Source organism: Balaenoptera musculus, chromosome 9 (genome assembly GCF_009873245.2).
Source record: "Balaenoptera musculus isolate JJ_BM4_2016_0621 chromosome 9, mBalMus1.pri.v3, whole genome shotgun sequence".
NCBI classification, from domain to species: Eukaryota; Metazoa; Chordata; class Mammalia; order Artiodactyla; family Balaenopteridae; genus Balaenoptera; species Balaenoptera musculus.
This window is the reverse complement of record NC_045793.1, coordinates 30,049,207-30,071,778: the sequence shown is the minus strand read 5'-3', so window position 1 is coordinate 30,071,778 and position 22,572 is coordinate 30,049,207. Positions and strand designations below refer to the sequence as shown.

The 22,572-nt window shown below is 39.0% G+C and overlaps 1 protein-coding gene across 1 annotated transcript in view; it reads left to right on the top strand.

The window, feature by feature from the left end:
* Positions 1 to 22,572, top strand: part of CPED1 (cadherin like and PC-esterase domain containing 1) — a 292,803-nt gene that overhangs the window by 235,121 nt on the left and 35,110 nt on the right. Inside the window, 2 exon segments of the mRNA XM_036864402.1 lie at positions 9,126 to 9,235; positions 17,828 to 17,972. Coding sequence (XP_036720297.1) covers positions 9,126 to 9,235; positions 17,828 to 17,972 — 255 coding nt within the window.

Genomic DNA, 22,572 nt, shown 5'->3' with positions numbered 1-22,572 from the left:
GTAACTAGATTTTCCAGTCCAAATTCTACAAAGCCTGGAGACTCAGATGTATTTCTAAATTAAGAATACAGGGTGCCTTTCAGAACAGACTCCAGCAAGCAGGATCACACTGGCCCCATCCTAGTTAATTTGGAGACCACCTAGATTAAAAAAGAGAAAACTGCATATTGTCAGTTCAGGGATTTGCAATGCATGAGAAGTATAAAGAAGTATTCCAAATGTTGATGTCGTATTAATAAACTTATTTGACTAGAACTAATTCATCTGCTTATAATTTGTTTCAATTTCCTTTGTAACTGAGTTCAATTCATAAGGGAGTAAAAATTCTTAGGTAGTATAATGTACAGCCACATTTCAGCTGATATTTTTTTAAGGAAACAAACACACGCAATGGTGTTATATGGTGGTTCATCACTACTTGGATTCTAATGTGTTTTAAATAAGACTATGAACTCCAAACACAGATAGCAACTCAAGCTGCATATACAATTCTGCTCCCCAACACGAAGTTCCATTGTTTTTTTTTTTTTTGAATTTATTTTATTCATTTATTTATTTATTTTTGGCTGTGTTGGGTCTTCGTTTCTGTGCTAGGGCTTTCTCCAGTTGCGGCAAGCGGGGGCCACTCTTCATCGCGGTGCACGGGCCTCTCACTATCGCGGCCTCTCTTGTTGCGGAGCACAGGCTCCAGACGCGCAGGCTCAGTAGTTGTGGCTCACGGGCCTAGTTGCTCCGCGACATGTGGGATCTTCCCAAACCAGGGCTCGAACCCGTGTACCCTGCATTGGCAGGCAGATTCTCAACCACTGCGCCACCAGGGAAGCCCCTCCATTGTTTTTTAAAAACAATTAAAATTGAAAACTTATTTGTAAACTCTCACTAAAACAGGATAACATCTAGCATTGAAACACATCAAGTTTTAAAGCAATATTGTTAGAGATCTCTTCTGCACAAAGTGCAGAATGACTTGGCTAGCTACTTAGTTTCATTACAATTCAAAATAAGGCAATTATATAGGTAAACTTTGTTCACTGCAAATATTTTATTAGAACAAACTAAAGTCAAAATGTCCCCTACTCCTCAGTAAAGATGTTTAATGTTGTACTGTCCTTAAAAGGGCAGCTGCTTAGTAAAAATTTTATAAGTTTATAAAGGGAATAGAGTTTAGAGATTTATCTGATAAGAATCTTTAAACAGAAAAAAATTAAAGACGCTTAGTTCATTGCCACAATCCTAAATTTTGTGTCATTAGAATGAGCCAAGGATTAGAATCATGATTCCAAAATAACTTTACTGATCTCTACTTACTTCCTATCATGGTCTCTAAACACTGCCCACTTGGAACTTGATTGGCCATGTTTTCACTCAGTTCTAGAATGTTTCATGCTCCTCCTTCTACCTGGAATATTTACTCAATTCGCTTGTAGTTATGTTTCCTCTAATAAACTGTAAACTCTGTGAACACAGGACAGTATTAAATGACTTTGCAGGCCCATAGCCCTTCATAGACTTCAGAAGGAACCAAACCTGCCAATATCTTGATTTGGACTTCCAGCCTCTAGAACTGTGAAACAATAAATTTCTGTTGTTCAAAGCACCTAGCTTGTGCTACTATGTTACAGCAGCCATAGGAAACTAATATAATTTCAAAGGCACTATCAGTCCTTTTCTGATTTTCTATTCTTTTACTTTATGATTTTAAATATTACTTTCTTTACTTAAATTTGTATTTTTTTAAAAAAGTATGATTCATACGAATGGTAAAAATCTTCAGAAAAAGTTCATTTTTGCTTCTCCATCTCTGGCCTACCATCCTTAATTTTCCAAGAAAGCCACTGTTCAGCGTTTCCTGTGCACCATTCCAGAAGTTATCTATGCACAGTCAAGCATGTATAATTTCTAGCACTTTATTTACTAAATAAGATCAAGGTGTATATAATGTCCTGCAACTTGCTTTATTGCTCTTAATAATATACCTTATATCTCTCTATGTATCTTTACTCTGCCTTCTCCTCGTCTAAGAATTTCAGAATGTTCCATTGTGTAATGTATAACTTATTTAACCAGTTCCCTGTTGATGGACACTTAAGTAGTGTCAAGTTTTCTATTACGTGAAGTGCTCTAGTAAATTTCCTTGCACATGAATTTTTGGAGACTTTACCAAGTATGTCTGTAGGATTAAGTCTTAGCAGTATAATTATATTTGTGAGATATTTCCAAATTGCCTTCTGTAAAGCATATAAATCTCTTTGAATATGAATTTATATGCATTACATTCTTTTTTTTAACATCTTTATTGGAGTATTATTGCTTTACAATGTTGTGTTAGTTTCTGCTGTATAACACAGTGAATCAGCTATATGTATACATATATCCCCATATCCCCTCCCTCTTGTGTCTCCCTCCCACCCTCCCTATCACACCCTTCTAGGTGGTCACAAAGCATCAAGTTGATCTTCCTGTGCTATGCAGCTGCTTCCCACTAGCTATCTATTTTACATTTGGTAGTGTATATATGTCAATGCTACTCTCTCACTTTGTCCCAGCCTACCCTTCCCCTTCCCTGTGTCCTCAAGTCCATTCTCTACATCTGCATCTTTATTCCTGTCCTGCCCCGAGGTTCATCAGAACCCTTTTTTTTTTTTTTTTAGATTCCATACATATGTGTTAGCATACGGTATTTGTTTTTCTCTTTCTGACTTACTTCACTCTGTATGACAGACTCTAGGTCCATCCACTTCACTACAAATAACTCAATTTCATTTCTTTTTATGGCTGAGTAATATTGCATTGTATATATGTGCCACATCTTCTTTATCCATTCATCTGTCGATGGGCACTTAGGTTGCTTCCAAGTCCTGGCTATTGTAAATAGTGCTGCAATGAACATTGTGTGACATGTCTCTTTTTGAATTATGGTTTTCTCAGGGTATATGCCCAGTAGTGGGATTGCTGGGTCATATGGTAGTTCTATTTTTAGTTTTTTAAGGAACCTCCATACTGTTCTCCATAGTGGCTGTATCAATTTACATTCCACCAACAGTGCAAGAGGGTTTCCTTTTCTCCACACCCTCTCCAGCATTTATTGTTTATAGATTTTTTGATGATGGCCATTCTGACCGGTGTGAGGTGAGACCTCATTGTGGTTTTGATTTGCATTTCTCTAATGATTAAGCGGTGCTGAGCATCCTTTCATGTGTTCGTTGGCAATCTGTATATCTTCTTTGGAGAAATGTCTATTTAGGTCTTCTGCCTATTTTTGGATTGGATTGTTTGTTTTTTTGATATGGAGCTGCATGAGCTCCTTGTATATTTTGGAGATTAATCCTTTGTCAGTTGATTCATTTGCAAATATTTTCTCCTATTCTGAGGGTTGTCTTTTCATCTTGTTTATGGTTTTCTTTGCTGTGCAAAAGCTTTTAAGTTTTGTTAGGTCCCATTTGTTTATTTTTGTTTTTATCTCCATTTCTCTAGGAGGTGGGTCAAAAAAGATCTTGCTGTGATTTATGTCATAGAGTGTTCTGCCTATGTTTTCCTCTAAGAGTTTTATAGTGTCTGGCCTTACATTTAGGTCTTTAATCCATTTTGAGTTTATTTTTGTGTATGGTGTTAGGGAGTGTTCTAATTTCATTCTTTTACATGTAGCTGTCCAGTTTTCCCAGCACCACTTATTGAAGAGGCTGTCTTTTCTCCACTGTATACGCTTGCCTCCTTTATAAAAAATAAGGTGACCATATGTGCGTGGGTTTATCTCTGGGCTTTCTATCCTGTTCCATTGATCTATATTTCTGTTTTCGTGTCAGTACCATACTGTATTGATTACTGTAGCTTTGTAGTATAGTCCAAAGTGAGGGATCCTGATTCTTCCAGCTCCGTTTTTCTTTCTCAAGATGGCTTTGGCTTATTCAGGGTCTTTTGTGTTTCCATACAAATTGTAAAATTTTTTGTTCTAGTTCTGTGAAAAATGCCATTGGTAGTTTGATAGGGATTGCCTTGAATCTGTAGATTGCTTTGGGTAGTATATTCATTTTCACAATGTTGATTCTTCCAATCCAAGAACATGGTATATCTCTCCATCTATTTGTATCATCTTTAATTTCTTTCATCAGTGTCTTATAGTTTTCTGCATATGCATTCTTTTCTTCATGAAAAACATTCAGTTTTAGGATCACTGTGGTATGTAAAAGATGATTTCAGATGGATTATGCTGTAATGATTTATCGCTAATCTATACCTCAGATAATTATTCTGTAAATGGTCATTCTGTGTCTAATACTGTGAATCACACAATAGCTACTATTTTATGGCTGGCTGACTACAATACAAGGAAAGCAGTTGTTAAATTTAGAGGCAATGTGAAGACAGAAAATTATTCATCCTTTTGGAACAAGATAGTGAAATTAGCTCATTAAGAACTTAGTCTCTTATGGGAAAAGGAACATTCTTGATCTGGAAGAGGACTCTGCCTTTCTGCAGGGAGGCAACCGTGCCAATATTGTCAAGTTTGAGCAGTCACTACTGACTTATTAGAAATAGCAGCAGCCCAGGGGAAGGAAATGGGTCCCTCTGGAAAATCTGGGTGCCACAAGGAGTAAATGTATATTTTAAATTTAGAATGTGGACATTTTTCATTATTTAGTGGAAGAAAGGGAGAACTGTTTGATCTTAAAAGAATGATTCTTTGGCACCAAAAAAGTAGGTAAGGTTTAAAGTTACCTACTAGATCAAATAGTCCAATTTGATATTGCTCTAAAAATATAGCAAAATCACATTAAAAATGAAAAATACTACTAATTCATTTGTGGCCAAATACATCTGTAAAAAACTAAATGGGCTTCCAGAGGAATTGGTAACAAGAACAGTGGTCATGTATTCATGGGTAGGGCAGAGGGTGAAGCCAAGGGCACCTTAATATCTTCTGTTGGTAACTACAGCATTTCATGAAAAGTTAAGCAAATTTTTTAAATTATGTACTAAACGTATATACTCTGCACATGTTTGAACAAGAAAATCCATTAATTATCTCATTGCACTCTGTTGAAAGCTATGACAGTCCATTCAGTAATTTGTGAAGTCTCCAGCAAAGGGATACACTCTAAATGTGGAGATTTCTGGGGTAAATTTTAAGCTTCTCTGCTAAATACTACCTTTTCCATGTATCTAGACTCAGGGGATCCAAGAGATGACATGTAAGACCAGAAGAGCTATTATTCATTTTCTTGAATATGCCTGAACATGACTAAATTACTAATCACACCAGTGAAGAAAGAATGAGATATGCTAATGAGTTTTTCCCTTTCAAAAATTGTTTAATTTTTTTATTAGTGGGGTTTATCACTTTAAGATCTAAAGGGGTCTCAAAGTTTCATGTGGCCCGACAATAGGTTTCACAAACTCTTAGAGGAAGAGAGAAGTTTGGCTGCATATTATATTTCCATAGTGGTTTGACCAAGTAGGTGTTTGTTTTTCTTCCAATGCAAGAAGTGTAGAGGTGGGCAGCCCAAAGTCAGCATTGCGGCAGCTTTACAGCATCATGGGCATCCTACTTTCTATCTTTCTGCTCATGGTTTCCTCATGGTTACAACATGGCTGCTCCTCCTTCAGGCTCACATCCACATTCCTAGCAGAAATCGGAAACAGAGTGACAAAGAAAACATGGCATCAGGGAAACAAAATTTTTCCAGAGATCTGTAGCCAATTTCCACTTATATTTCTTTGGCTGGAATTGTGTCACATGACCATGTTTAGCTACCAAGGAGACTGGGAAATAGAGTTTTGTTTGTTTGATTTTTTTAATGCTAAACACATTGCTCCCTCCAACAAAATGAAGGTCTTTCTACTAGAAAGGAAGAAGGTAGAATGAATATTGTGTAGGCACCTCACATCATCTGCTGTGGTATCTTCTCTCTACCCTTCACCATTTTATATTGAGAAAACTAGATCAAGTGACTTACTCAATAGCACACAGCCAGTTCATGGCAAAGCTGGACTAAAATTCATGAGTGCAAGTATCACAGGGCTGACCTGCTGACTGTGGAAGAACAGGTACCCCTTAGGAACCTCCATCTGAGGTAGAGATAGCACCACGCCGGGGAACAATTCAAACGCGAAGACAAGGCCAAGCAAGATTCTAAGCAGCCGGAACGATCACCCGGTCTGGCTCCCACTTACATTATGCTTTTCTGTGTTCTGCATTATGTTTACTCTATTATAATAGGCTCATGTGTGGGATCTTGGGTATTCAGTAAGTGCAAACATTGAACATTTAAAAATATTATTATTCTCTATTGCCAGTCATTTGTTTCAGCACCTTTGAAGCCAGGTCAGAACATGCTTCTATATTATTACAATAAATTTGTTCTAAACTGCACCAAAGAGGATAATTAGAACAAATAAGATGGAGTTCAGTTCAAGATTAAGAAGAAACTTCTGATGATGAACTAGATTATGTTGCTTGAGGTTAGGTACCTGCATTCTAGCAAGGCACTTTGCAGTTTCTAGGTATTAAATCAATACCTTTCCATTTGAAACCTGTATCCAGAATTGCTCAGGACCACATCATGGATTATCATTCTTCCTCTGAGTAGGAGTTTGTAGCAGATAAACTTGGAGGTGCATCTCAAGAAAAAAATGTCATGATTTGATTATTAAAATATAGATTTTCAACATAGTTTTTTTAATAACTTTTTTTTTGCCTATGATGTCAGATAAACCCTTTTCCCACCTTGTGACCTTTGACATGCAACTCCTTCTTCTTGAAATTCTCATCCCCCCAATTTTTCACATCCTTCAGTTCAGATGTCATTCCTCAGAAAGGCTGCCTGTGGCTAACATATCTGAAATAGCCCACACCCACTCATCAGAGATTGAGTTTGGTTCCCTACAGGATAAGCCATCAGCACACCTAACAATACATCTTTCTAATTGATTGATACAGCCAATGACATGTTCAGCTTCGAAGAGACCCGCTGGGGCTTTGGCATCTGGGATCTAGACTCTTTCTAATGCCCTCCAGATGAGTATTAGGGCGCAATCACACACACACACACACACACACACACACACACACACGTCACAGAGACCCCAAACAATCATCTCTAGACAAATGTTTATCTAAATCCAGACTTTTAGAAGTGTTTCAACATTATTTGCATTGTTAATAAATTGAACGCAACACCTCAGTCTGAAATACCGGAATTTAGATGACTTTGCCGCATGTTCACAATGTGCTTCATGTGGAATGTATTGTTCTGGAACAAAACAAGGTCTTCAGTTTTTTCTTAATTGTATGCCTGGGAAATCTCTCCATCTTCGTTCATTTAGATCTGTCTTTACAATGTTCTTTATGCATTGCATGAGGGTTTTTCTGGAGTAGACTCTGAAAAGTCTAACTTTGGGGCTATGGAGTCTGTGAATTTTTAATTTTACTATAAACTACCTTCCAAAGTAGCTGAACTAATTTGTACTCCTTATCAGCAGTATATAATGGTAATTATTTCTCCCCACCCTCCCTAACATTTGATATAAAACATTTTTTTTTCAATCTGATAGATACATAATACCATTTTTCTGGCAAAAAAGGTCTAGTCTCCACCAAAAACAAATGGATAAATATCACACATACATTAACATATATCATTCATAGATGTTTATTCAGACTAAATCTTCTCACATCATTACAAACTTTATTTTTAACTGCTTTATTATAATGAACATTTTAATACAAATCACAATTCTAACTTTAATCAGTTTCCTAAACTTCAATTTCAGTCATGAATTAAAAAATGAAAATATGTATACTAAGTCAAGATTTCAAAAAGTCGCACACTACCTCCATTCCTTTTTTTCCTTAATATCCTGGACCTTTTGGTATGAGATCTAGGAATCTGAGTTGGTGGTTAGGATGTTTGAAAGTCTGAGGGAAGGTGACCAGAAATTGCTCATTAGAGGCAGAGGTACAGAGCAAACAAGAGGTCAAAACAATTATTTCTCTCCATTACTGAGAATTTATAATATAAAAAGGGGGACAACTAACTGTAACATTTTACACATTCAACAAATATTTATCGTTATCTACTGTACGCTAGGGACTGGGTATATGTGGGAGCAAAATAATTATCCATTCTCATGGAGTATTCAGTCTAGTGGAAAAGGCACAAATAACCAATGCAATTACCAAGTGGTGAAGAGTATGAAGGAAACAAAGGATGCCGACAGACAGTAACACATAACTGTGCTACCGTTTCAAGAGACCTAAAATACAAAAAGATGCTCTCCATGCACAATTAGGAAGAAAGCATTCCTCAGAGTGATTTTAGCATTTTTACCTGCCCTTAATTGTGGTAGCCTGAGAGAACCCGGTGAAAAGAGTGGCAGTGGAACCAGGTGAGGTGGGATAGAGGGACACAGGACAGGTACAGATGCCAGTAGCTTTGCAGGATAAGCTAAGAGAAAATGAGAGCGGGACGACCTGCTAGAGCAGAGGAGAGATTTCAGAGCCAACGAACTGCCGCTCTCCAATGCATATGGAAGACTATGGAAGGCATTGCTTAGTACAGAACATGCCTCCCTAATGAATTTCATCGCAGTGAGCTGTTACCTACTTTTATAAATATGTGAAGGTGTTTTAGATAAAATATATGTATTTGATTCCATTTCTAGCATATCATAGATCCTTGATAAATGTGTATTGAAATGAAATTCATCTGTTAAATTAACATTCTCCCCAAATATTTCCCATTTCTTTTCTCACATTGAGTCTTTTCCCCTTGATATATTGTCCTCTATTATACGATGTTATATTTTTAATGAGTCAACAACACACAGGTATATTTTTAAAGTAAAACTGGCATTTATTTCTTTAAAAATTGGCAGAGCAGTAACATGAGTATCAATGCCAAAATAAAGATTAACTTATCATTAGAATTTATTAATATGAATCCCCTAATGGAAGTAGCTATTAATAGCAAAAACAACTATTGATGAATAGATATCAAGAGAAGGGTAAACAAGAATTGCTCCCTTTTATCCAAAAGTTATTTGGCACAGAAAGTCTTGTTTTGTAGATTTTATTACTACAGGTCAGGTTAATTACTATACAGCTAATTTTTATCATTTTAATGCAGGATTGTGGTTTGCTGATTCAACCAGAGGAAACCTGCGGGTTACAGCCTATTTCCTCTGACTACATTGAAGCCATTTCACAGCCGGGACTAAAGACCTGTCCATCTGGCGAACAACAGGTGACTATTACACTGGATATAATTTATACTTTAAAAAAAAAATCCTTTATATAGATAAGTAGTAGATGTTTATTTATTAAATTATTCTTGCACAAAAAAATCAAGGTAATATGATACTTTTTCATTAATATGAACTACAACACATACAATTAATGTAAATGCATTGTTTTAATATGTGAAATATTTTGATTTATCAAATGCTTTTCTTTCATCCTCTGCTCTTTGCCTAGTTAATGCATATTCACCTGTAGATTTCAGCCAAAAAGTCACTTGTACCGTAGTGCCTTCCTTGAGTCTCTGACTTGTTTTCCTTATTACATATTTTCATAGCACCCAGTGTTTTTCTTCCATGGCAATTTCCACAATTATTTAAATGATTAAATGTGTAATTGATTGTTTGATGTCAGTCTTCCTGGGCTGTCAGCTGCATGAGGGCAGGGCGTCTGAGTTGTTCACACTCTACCAATTCACTTAACACTATACTTTCCACAGAGTAGGTACAAAATAAGTTGACCTTGTGAACCCAAAGAACTGCAAAGGATACAAGTTCAGTTTTAAACCATTTCTTTTGGTTAAAAAAAAAATCTTTGGGAATGGTCACTAACGTCTCCCATATATTGAGCATGCATAGAGGCAGGAAAATCATGAGGTCAAATTCAAATTACAGTGTTCAATCCTGCCTACGCCTAGGGCAGACCTGGAATGAGGCACTTTGGTGCCACTGTCTATTTCCCCTGTTTCTTTCCTTCCCCAGCACTATTCTTTCAGTGGAGGCTAGTGGGGTTAAGCCAAAGCTGGAACTAAAAATGCCTCCAAGGCAGTAAGAGGAGCAAAGAGCTTCTTCTCTGCGAGTCCTGGTTACTGCTCTGGCCTCCTGACCCCAAGTCTCCCTTCATCTAAAGAGTCTGAGAAAACACTCAGGAGCTTTTCTACCCTTGCCATGAACTTCACACCACAGCTTGAACAGGAAATGAGTTTCACAAATGGGTGGGACAAATTGCAATTTGGCATGCACGGTTAACAAACGAGGGCATTTCTTGAACATGTGTCCTAAATAATAAATTACAGTCAGTGCATAGGGAGGAATTTACCCATTATGGTGTGTCAGGTGGTATGATTTATGATTCTTGGCTAAATGAGATATATACTCTTATATACAAAGGAGACACCAATGTGTCTAGGTATTTTTTATCAGATGACAATTTATGAGAATCATAAAACAACTTAATTCTGTTCCTCCTACTGAACCGAGTCAAAAGTTCTTCAACAAAAAGTTGAAGATACATTACTGAGATTCCTCAAGAAGTGGCAGCTTCTTCTGTCCGTTAAACTTGCAGTAACTTATGCCAGGCCCTGTTCTGAAGCCATGCCTGGTCCTTACAGGAGAGGCTGCCATAAAACAGGGGCCTTGGGACTTCCCTGGTGGCACAGTGGTTAAGAATCTGCCTGCCAATTCAGGGGACACGGGTTCGATCCCTGGCCCAGGAAGATCCCACATGCCGTGGAGCAACTAAGCCCGCAAGCCACAACTACTGAGCCCACATGCTGCAACTACTGAAGCCTGCGTGCCTAAAGCCCATGCTCTGCAACAAGAGAAGTCACCGCAATGAGAAGCCCGCACACTGCAACTAAGCGTAGCCCCCGCTCGCCACAACTAGAAAGCCCGGGTGCAGCAATGAAGATCCAGTGCAGCCCAGAAATAAATAAAATTAAAAAAAAAAAAAAAACCAAACAAAAAAAACACAGGTGCCTTCTGGTAACTTGAGTAGTTAGGCCTCTTTAAAAAAAACCACAATGTTGACACCCCAGTCAAGTCCATATTCCTTAACCTGACAATAATCTGACCTCTCCTATCTCTGCCAACTCGTCCTAGCCTCTTTTTCTTCTTTTTTTTTTGCTCTGCATTGGGTCTTCGTTGCTACGCATGGGCTTTCTCTAGTTGCAACGATCAGAGGCTACTCTTTGCTGCGGAGCACATGCTCTAGGCGTGCAGGCTTCAGTACTTGCAGCACATGGGCTCAGTAGTTGCGGCATGGGGGCCCTATAGTGCAGGCTCAGTAGTTGTGGTGCACAGGCTTAGTTGCTCCACGGCATGTGGGATCTTCTCGGACCAAGGATCGAACCCGTGCCCCCTGCATTGGCAGGTGGATTCTTAACCACTGCGCCACGCGGGAAGCCCCATTCTAGCCTCTTGACCTCATTTCATGCTGATAATCAGCTGCAGGACTCCAGGCTCTTGTCCATACTGTTCCCTGCTCCTAAAAGTCTTCTTCCCATCTTGATCTAACTTCTCCTGATGCTATATCCTACTCCCTAGGAAGTCCTTCTTTACTACTCCACCCCCAGAGTTGCTTCTCTTCTATGCACCCAGAATATCTTGGACATATGTCTACAAATAGCACTCACCTCATTATATTTCAAGTATCTAATTTACATGTTTCTCTCTCTTCCTCTAATCAGTAGTCTTCAAAGTGGAAAACTGCAGCCATGCAAGGGGAGTGAGTGGCACAGAACAATCCACAGGGAAGAAGCCAGTAAAGATGAAACTATATGTACATTTATTTTTATTTAATTATGCTTATTTTTATGTTTTATGATGGATATGTATATATGTAATATATACATATAGGAGTATGTGTACGTGTAGTACAGGGTAGATGTATTAATACGTCAAAGGTGCATCAGCAATAAGTTTGTACTGATGGCGGCACGTAGATTACAAGTGTGTCCAGAGCAAAGATTGTACCTTATTCATCTTTCAGTGTCTGAGATATGATTTAAAAATAGTTGCTGAACTAAAACCAAGATCCAAGCCCTCCTCTCTTTCACAGAAGACTATGAGCCGCAGGGCACAATCAACTAGAGATAACAGCTCCATCCTTGAGGTCCTAGAGACCTAAAGATTCAAGGTAAATGAGTGAGATCAGAGACAGCAGTTGGCAAGAATGCACTTTTTTTTTTGCTGTCAGAGATGATTTCCTTCCTTGATGGTAGGACTCCCTTCTATAGAAAGAAGTTGTCACATTAGATGACATTGGAAGGACGTTTATTTTAGGACTCTTGCTTTAGCTTATAAGGCCATAGAATGGCTCCAAAATCTTATTTTCACAGCACATTACAGTTATTTGGCAGAACTGAATCCATTTTTTCTCCTTGAAAAATGGTTTTTCAATAACACTAGCTAATATAATTTTGAGTGACTTTTTTTTACTAAGTTGAATTCTAGCCTTTTGAAAATAATTTAACTATAAAACACAACCTAAGAATAAAATCTTTTGCTCAGTAAAGAAAAAATAATTCTTCTAATTTGCAGAAAGAAGAAATTTATATGATCATTAATGAGAATTACATTTAAAGAAAATAATTTAGATTGCATTTTATAATATGTAAACTTTTATCGTATCTTTTTTTGGAAGGAAATATAACAACTTACACTTTAATATTTCTAATATTGAAAATATAGATGTATTTTTTCTTCTTAAGTAAAAACTGCCTTATTTTATAGCATTATAGAGTCAGGACTTAGTGCTGTCATTTATATGATTTTACATCTCCCCATGGCCCTAAATCACAAAGTCAAACTTCTTTTCTCCATTATATCACCCAATCCAATTCACTTAAATGGCTGAAATCTAGCTTGCATTAAATATAAAGCTATAATGATAAATTAAATAACTTCTCCCAAAAGGCAATTTCATTCCTCAGAATGTTATTCCCTGAGACATATGTCATACTTTATTTCAGAAATCACAGCTTTGATTCATTCATTGTTTAAATATATAACACAGAATTTATGTCCTTCTTCTTGACAATTTTTGTTGAGCCGGAATCACTTAAAATGTCAAGAAAGCCCAGTCCTGCAGATGTTATACAGATGTCTATTTCAAGTAGTATTACTAACTCACAATAAAAAAGGCATTATTAAGCGATACAAAAATGCAAAGAGTTATGACTATAAATATATAGTAGTATGAACCATTGGAGCTAAGTTTTCAGAGACCCAATCAGGCATCTTTTTTTATGTGCATGTGATTTTATGCCCACAAACTAATACATATTTGGATCTTTGTGCATGCAATTGGTCACTTGTTTCTTCAGCCTTAGCAGCAAATGGCCAAAGATCTTGGTTTGTGCAAAACTAGCTGTCAACGAGTTTGGGAGTCGGGTGGGGAGACAGTATTTGAGGAGGGGATACACATGCTGTTAGATACTCAAGGATCTGAGGAAAACTGAGCCCTTCAAAGTATTATTAAATAATATCTCATTTGCAGAAACACATTTATGTCCCCAACATACCACCGTCTTATGAAAAAGAAAATTAAGAATCTTTTTAAAAACCTAGTCTCTGAGTACATGAACCCACTGAATAAATCCAGCTTTTAAAAATACAAATACATTGATTGTGACAACCTGTTTGTGGTTTTCTTCTATAAGTGCTACCAGAGAGACTGCTGAGCCATGTTGCATTTTCAACTGATGATTATGTGCTGACCTAGCCTAACGTGATAAAACGATCAGCACACTGGAGACTCTGAGACCTCGATTTTGGTCCAGCCCTGTTGGCATGATCCCACTTCTGTCATTTAACATCTTGGGCCTCAGTTATCCTCACTGTAAAAGAAGAGGATGGAAAAGAGGAGATCCCAGGCCCCTTCCAACTGTATCCACAACCCACAAAATCTCTATGAAAAAAAAAAGACTCTTTCAGAAGGAGGTTTTCTTGAGGAATTCATCGACGAAGGATAAACTTAAAGGCCGTGTCTAAACCAAATAGTATTAGGAGCCAAACAAAGATGTGAAAGATGTAGATTATTGATTACAAACCCTGTATGCCAGGGCAAAATTAGAATTAGAAAGCAAGATATATTCTGAATGAAAACCGCAGAAGAATTATAAAAGAGAATTGGATGGAGAAACAAACACTTTTGAGAACAGTCTTCATTTTGCCATTCAAACCTCAGCACCGCTTCCCAAATGTTCGGTGTTGTATCTTTAAGTATTACTGCCATTCCCTCCATCTACAAACTTGGAAACACCTTTCACCGAGCAGACCTTCTTTTTCTCTCCAATATATACGGTCTGTCTTGGAGAGCAGTCACTTCTTCAGTCTCACTCCTGTCAGGTCTGTCTCCACTTAAAATCATCCATTCCACCTCTCCGAATCTTATCAATTCACAAATCCCTCTTCACATCTTATCTGCTCCACGGAACCTGCCAAAGAACTCTGACCCCCATGGTGCTGTCTTTATTCTGAACTGCAATGGCTTGCTTAGGGTGAAGTTGGGTGGGGACGGTAAAATATATTCATCGATTTCTAGTATAAAGGCACCGTGGCCGATGCTCTCCATATTTTTCTTAAAGAGAAGTAAATGTAATCATGAAAAGATTAAGTAATTTGTCCAAGGTAAACAGCGGTTCTCAACCTTGACTGCATATTGGAATCACTTGTAAAGCATTAAAAAAAAAATACTGATACCTGAGTTCCATATCCAGTGGTTCTGAGGTAATCAGTCTAGGGTACGACCTGGACATGAGGATTTTAAAAACCTTTCCAGGTGACTTTAATGTACTGAGTTGAGGTCCACAGAGCTACCTGGAAGGAGAGCCCAGGTGTGTGTGTCTCCAAAGCCCAGGCTCTTTGAGTACCACACTGATATTTTTCCTTAATTATGAATTACCTATTGTTAAGCTTTTTACATGTGTAAATTGTACCCTTCTCAGCTGATTATAATTTTTGAGGTTTCACATTATAATCAACATCATGGACTCTGGAGCTGACTCTTCAGCTCCAGTCCTGGGTCTACCACCTCCTAGCTGGAAGATATTGGACAAGTAACTTAACCTTTCTGAGTCCCAGTTAAGTCATTAGCACAATGGGGGTGATAATAGGGTGGTTCTGAGTTTAAATAAGTTAATATATTAAAGTGCTCAGAATATCCCTGACATCTGAGAGGTGCTATAACAATGTTAACTATTTCTTTCTTAGTTATTACCTTATTTTAACAACAAGAGTGCCTAATACCTAACAGGGTACATACTTCAATACTGTATTGAATGAAAATCCTCCTAGATGGAGAGTGATATGTATGTAGAGAAATGGAAGGTCATTCACCGGACCTGAAATTGTGGAGATAGTATACTTAATGGGTAGATATTGAATAAGGCAGTTTTCTGGAATTCACATTCAGTTTAAAAATCAAAGCAAAGAAAAAATTGTATGATAAGAGGAATAAACAAGTCCACATTACTTTTGGACTGTCCAGTAGCTCAGCTCCCGTTGGCACAGTCCTCCACTAAAGCAATTCTGCTGTGTATTCTTCTCTTCCTTGGAAGTCATACTCTTCTCGTCTCCTTTCCTTTCTATTTCCTTCTGTTTCTTCCAGTTTCTCTCTCTTAATATACCCATACTTTTTTTTTTTAATTGGGGTATAGTTGCTTTACAATGGTGTGTTAGTTTCTGCTGTACAACGAAGTGAATCCGCTATACGTATACATATATCCCCTCCCTCTTGGACCTCCTACCCCCCTTCCATCCCACCCATCTAGGTCACCACAGAGCACCGAGCTGAGCTCCCTGTGCTATACAGCAGGTTCCCACTAGCTATCTGTTTTACACATGGTAGTGTATTTATGTCCATCCCAATCTCCCAATTCATCCCACCCACCCCTTCCCCCAACCATGTCCACAGGTCCGTTCTCTAAGAAGTCTGCATCTCTATTCCTGCCCTGCAAATAGGTTCATCTGTACCATTTTTCTAGATTCCACATATATGCGTTAATATACGATATTTGTTTTTCTCTTTCTGACTTACTTCACTAGGTATGACAGACTCTAGGTCCATCCATGTCTCTATGAATGACCCAATTTCATTCCTTTTTATGGCTGTTCTGTGATCAACCAGTAAGAGCTATAAACTAGATCTCTCTCCTTATTTTATTATTTGTAACTATTTCCACACACACAAACCCTCACATACACAATTCTGACATCCCCGAGTCATGAAATGTAAAATGAAGCCTATTCATCCCCTGAAAGTAGAAATTCTTCCTGCTAAAATTAGTGTCACACCAGATACTTTTGTTAGCAGAGTCATAGATCAAAGCCAGAGTGGATAAACTTGTTAAAAACTTTCCTTTCTAACTCAAAAACTATCTGGGAATATTTAGCTCCTCAATATATTTTTTTAAACAAAGGTTTTTCTTTTCTTTCTTTCTTTATTTGGCTGCGTTGGATCTTCGTTGCTGCGTGTGGCGAGCGGGGGCTACTCTTCGTTGCGGTGCGCGAGCTTCTCATTGCGGTGGCTTCTCTTGTTGCGGAGCACGGGTTCTAGGCGCTCAGGCTTCAGTAGTTGTGGCACGTGGGCTCAGTAGTTGTGGCTTGTGAGTTCTAGAGTGCAGGGTCAGTAGTTGTGGCACACGGGCTTAGTTGCTCCGCGACATGTGGGATCTTCCTGGACCAGGGTTCGAACCCGTGTCCCCTGCGTTGGCAGGCGGATTCTTAACCACTGCGCCACCAGGGAATTCCCATAGCTCCTCAATATTTTGAAGAGAAACATGAAGCAGTAACATAAGCAAGACCTTTTGGGTAGAGCAGATGATTGTTGAAGACATCAAGGTATTCTCCACAAAGGGCACAAATAACTGCTTCATGTTTAACATGCTGGTTCACACTCCGTTCCTGAAAAGATGAACAAGGAAAAAACAAAACTCAAAAGTCATTTCGTGATATTTTTCTAATAAATTATTAATGTGTCCACTCACACTAAAAGCTGCAGTGTTTTGAATGCATGTTACTTTATCAATAAAATAAGAACGATCTTAAATGCAGCTTTTTGAGAATATTCATTTATCTTATAAACATTTACTAAAGCTTGTGCCCTACTTTGTGCCTGAAATCAGCTGCTAACAAAGGTGAATATGATGTGGTAACTGTGCTGGGTCCTTTAAATACATTATCCCATTAAATCCTCATACCAATCATGTGAGGAGAACAGTACACACCTCATCTAACAGATGAAAAAATTAAGGTGACAGAGCTAGAAAGAGGTGAAGATATTCACAGCAAAAAGGCCACCAATCAAATTAAGGAGCAATCACTAGTCTTCAGAACAATAAATTATCAGAATATTAAAGTAATTGTCTTATCATATCTTGAATCTCTGGAGAGCAGAGAATATAACTATTATTGGATTGGTAACCTAAGCATGTGTTAGGCTAGGAAATATCTGTGGCCAGCTACCTCAGTATCAGTGGCTCCCTATATACTTTGGTCCTATTAAGTGCCTCGTGTACTCTTTGAAAATAAATAATAATTGAGTAGTACCCAGTCACTTTAATTTTTTTTTAAGTATGTGTTTTTACGGAACAGAATTCATACTTGACTTCAGCATGAACTGTGTTATTTCAGAACATTACTACTTGAGATTCTGTTTGGTCGGCAGGAGGCCATGCACTGCTCCACTGGGTTTATGTAAGAGTGGTCTCCTCCCTGTGATTTCTGTAATGCTGTGCCATCGCTGAATTCTAGACTTACTTGCAAACTGTAATTTCACCCGTAGAAACGGAACCAAAGAAGTTTTGCTGTCTCTTCCAGGCCAGTGGATCGTGCCTTGCCTTAGCTGTTCAGACAACAGGACCTGTGACTGGAGAGAAATCACTTGGCAGCCTCACAACTGTCAATATGGTGTCCTAACTAAGCCTCAAGTCCAGCAGTGCCTGGGAGGAAGGAAGGTAGGCTCTGGATCAGTGGGGGAAACCTTTCATTTACACCACCCACAGCACCAGAACTGTACCTACTAGACCAATTCCTGCTCCCTCACTCTGCAGAGGACAGCTAACTGAATGCAGTTTGGCTTTCTGAATGAATGCATTATCATAGAAGAGCCTTAACAATTTTTGCTCACAATGCTCAGTTATTTCCAAATAAGTCTACTTGACAGATTGAGGCTCTTAGGATCATGTCCTGTGCTGACCCAGTTCCATGCTGCCTTTCTCAACCTACATGGGTAAGAGCTGGCCGTGCCAACTGACAGTTGGCGATTCAGAGCATCTGGCCTTGTCACCTGCAGCTCTCGCAAGGCACTGCAGCTAAAACAGCCATCTGTGGCTCGCACAGGCGGTGCAGTGTTCCTGCATGTAAGACTTCTGCTTCAGCATACCCCGTGCATAGCATGGTTTTTACACACTAACCTTCCTGATCTTCTCTCACGTTCCCGGGCAGGTCTCGCGTGGACCTCGCTAGGCTGCTTTTCCTTTAGTGCGGCTTCTAAGCTGATCTCTTGGACATGCAGTGTCTCCTTGCTAGGCGTGCTCTGACTAGGTAGATTCTGGCAGAGCTCTCGGACGTGCGAACTGGGCACATAGACTGAGATGCTTGGTTAACATGAAGTAAGTAACCCTTCTGCAGACTTTCAAAGTACTTTTTATTAGATGGACATTTCCTTACAAACTATTTGCAAACTCTCAAGCACGGGCAAGACTGATTTCAAAAACTGATTTTTTTAAGCAGCTCTATGATTCATAAAGTACAGTGGAGTAAATATATGTCAATTTTTCAGATTAGGCCTATGTTCAGATTTTCTACCAGCAAATGGTTTAAAGAAGAATGACAGGTGGGAGAAGCAAGGCAGGGGAATGGACCTCTTCTTCATGGAGATTCTAATATACATGCCCCAAAGTTTGTGACTGAGAGGATGTCTAAAGATAAAGCAGCAGTATCAGTTAGTTTCAAAAAAGGGAAGGGAAGAAAAGAAATGTCAGAAACTTCTGTTGCTGTATTATTAAGTGAGCATTGATTCTGTGCAAAGAACCGTGCTACTGACTTTTTCACACCTTAAATCCTATCAGACTGTGAGCTTTAGGAGGGGAGCCAATGTGTTTGATTCACTACCATAATCTCCTAGCTTGGCACAGCGTTTGTAAAATAATAGTCACGTAATAAATATTCGTTGAGTAAATGAATAAGTTAAAATTTTATTTATCCCTATTCACAAGTCTGTAAGGTAGATATTTTTAGATCCGTTTTCTACTTAAGAATATTAAAGTTCAGAGAGATTGAGTAATTCACCTGTGATCACACATGTATGTAAGTGGCCACTACTCAGGCAGTGTGAACCACCAATTTGGACAGCCCAACCTCCATATCCTAGAAATGTAGGACTGGAAACAATGAAAATAGTCGTTGTCATAAGTCAGACTTCTCCAGACTCTTTAAGAATCTCGTTCTGACCTCAGGAAGATTCCAAGATGTCACCGTCTATTAACCTGAAAGTCAGTAGATGTTAAAGTTCATCACTAAAGTCCATGGCTTTGGACAGGACACGTTGTTTCTCAGGCTCATTTTCTTCATCTGTAAAATAAGAATAAGTCTATATGATCTAATCCCATGCTGTAGATTAATCAACTTTGTAGAAAGCTAAATGCCTTCCCTGTCGGTCTTAAAATACCATAGCCTGAGTGACTTAAACAAATTTATTTCTCAACAGTTCTGGAGGCAGAGAAGTCCAAGATCAGGGTGCCAGCACAGTTGGGTTCTGGTGAGAGGTCGCTTGCTGACTTCTGTTGGCTGCCTTTTTGCGATGTCCTCATAAGGTAGAGAGACAGAGACAGAGAGACCTCTAATGTCTCCCTCTTCTTATAAAGACACTAATCCCATTATGGGGCCAACACCTTCATGACCTCATCTAGACCTGATTACCTTCTAAGGCTCCACCTCCTAATACCATCACATGGTGGGCAGGTGTGGAGGGGGGAAATTAGGGTTTCAACATGTGAATTTCGGGAGGACACAAACACAAAGTCCACAATACGGTCTTTGTTCATTTCAATTATTAGCAACTCTACAAAGTAATGATAAGAAAAAGGGAAAATCTCTTCTTCCTATGCGTTAGAGAGAGATGATGTTACAAAGTCTGAAAATAAAGGCCTGTGTTCAGATCACGTGATCCCCGTACAGACCGACCAGCTGGCTGCTAGGCAGTGAGGGCTTCTCTTAGTGATTCTTTGGGTCCAGAAGCATCCTTCAGACTTGCAAGCTCAGAAACTCAAATTTGCCAGCATACTGGCAGTGGTCCTACAGAGCCTGCTGTGTTTACCAGGATGCCAATTTACTTTATACCCAGCAGGGAACCATTGTACATTTTTAGCAGAGCAGCGGCACAACCAGAATTAGAAAAACCATCCCGCAATAGTATGGAGACTGCCTACGGCAGGAAGAAATGGGCATGGTGCTGGGCGGGGCAGAGACTGTTTAATGGAAAAATTCTATCACGCCACACTGAGGAAGCCACGAAAGTCAAGAATACGTATAGAATAATCTCATCAATGCAAAACCTAATGCAGACATGCTTACACACACGGAATATTTCTGGAAGTAACAAGCCCTTAAGAATGATTACATAAGTTGGACTTCCCTGGTGGCACAGTGGCTAAGAATCCGCCTGCCAATGCAGGGGACACGGGTTCAATCCCTGGTCCGGGAAGATCCCACATTCTGCGGAGCAACTAAGCCCGTGCACCACAACTGCTGAGCCTGCGCTCCAGAGCCCGCGAGCCACAACTACTGAGCCCGCGTGCCTACAGCCCGTGCTCCGCAACAAGAGAAGCCACCACAGTGAGAAACCCGTGCACCGCGATGAAGAGTAGCCCTCGCTCGCCACAACTAGAGAAAGCCTGCGGGCAGCAATGAAGACCCAACACAGCCAAAATTAATTAATTACTTAATTAATTTTTTAAAAAGAGTGATTACGTAAGTGGAGGGGAGTAGGGGGAGGAGTGGGATGGTGACAGGATTGGCCATATATTCTGCCAGGCCCAGGGCAGAATGGAAGTGCAGGACCCTGTGTTCAATAATTATTAAGAATTTTGAGAAGGCAAAAGCAGAGCAATAAACCAAGCACAGGATCCTTTTACACACAGACCCTGTGTGAATGCCAAGGTCATATGGCCGTGAAGCCAATTCAGGTAGTAAATTACGGTTGGCAAAATGTGAAGAAGTCTTTTTAAATACAGGTTTCCCCCGCTATCCAAAAGTAGAGCGCTTCTATGAAGCCTTTAGTAAATCGAAATGGAGGAAAGTGAAGAGTATCCCCGATTTTCGGAAAGTTCAATTGACAACACTTTGCTTTTCTGAAAGACTTATATTAGTACCTATTTTTGCTAACCAAAAGAAATCCAAAGAGGATTTTCACTTTTAGGAAAAATGCCTGTCTTAATGTAGGTCTTTCAGAAAAACGAAGTGGCATAAATTGAACTTTCGGAAAGCAGGGGATACATGGATGTGTATTACCTTTATGTTTACAATGTGTGAGCACCTTTTTAAATCCAAAAATCTATATTTTGAAAAGTTGTATAAATCAGAACTTGGGCAGAGGCCGTGGAAATGCAAAGAAGGGAAAAACTGAGAAAGACATTTTATATTCCGAATCACAGGACTTGGTAATGTGCAGACAGGTTTATACCCTCATGTACCACACAGCACAGAGATGATTGTGTAAACATTCACGATTACAACTATGAAATCGCACTTATTTTAAGAAAGCTTCACTTATGAATAGGAGTTGGTTACCAGAAGGTTTTCCCTATACATCTATTTCTCATTCTCCTGGAGAAAAATATAAACATACAAAGTGATCGTGAAACTCTTGTATTTCATTATTGAGGCAATGGAGTTCTCATCCTACCCAGAACTTTTTATAATCACCATTCTATTTCAAAGACAAGTACATGTTAAAGCATATCAGTTACAAAAATAGAGAAAAAAGTAACACAAATATTTTGTTTTATAAACACCTGACTCTTTTGGGGGGTGAGGTGCAGGTAGGGGACTCATTTTTCATGTCAAACATTCAAGAAAAGAGGCATATTATTTGGGTGATATCATCCAGAAATTCACTTCACAAATGCAAAAGGACAGCAGCTTCAGACTGGCACTCAGGAATGAAGTGACTCTTTTATTCATTGAAGGTATCAGAGTAACTCTGCTGCCCCACATCAGAAACCTTGCAATCTCAGTTATCCCTAAAATGTTCTCACAGAGTGGAATCCAGCTGACCACTTAACACAATTAAGCCCAGAACACTTTTTCAACTTTTGGGATGTCACCTTGTTATTCATTCATCTAGTTTTGTTGAGCTAAGAATCTGTTCTACATGTGCACACCACGATCCTCCAAGGTGCCAAATTTCTAGTGGAAGAAGACAAATGAGAGAAGTGATCGTTACAGTATAGCGTGATCATTGCAAAGGTTGGGAGAAGCCCAGAGGCTGACACCTGACCTGGACTGGGAAGGTCTGGAAAAGTTGCCAAAAGAGAAAGTGCCTGAGCAGAGTGG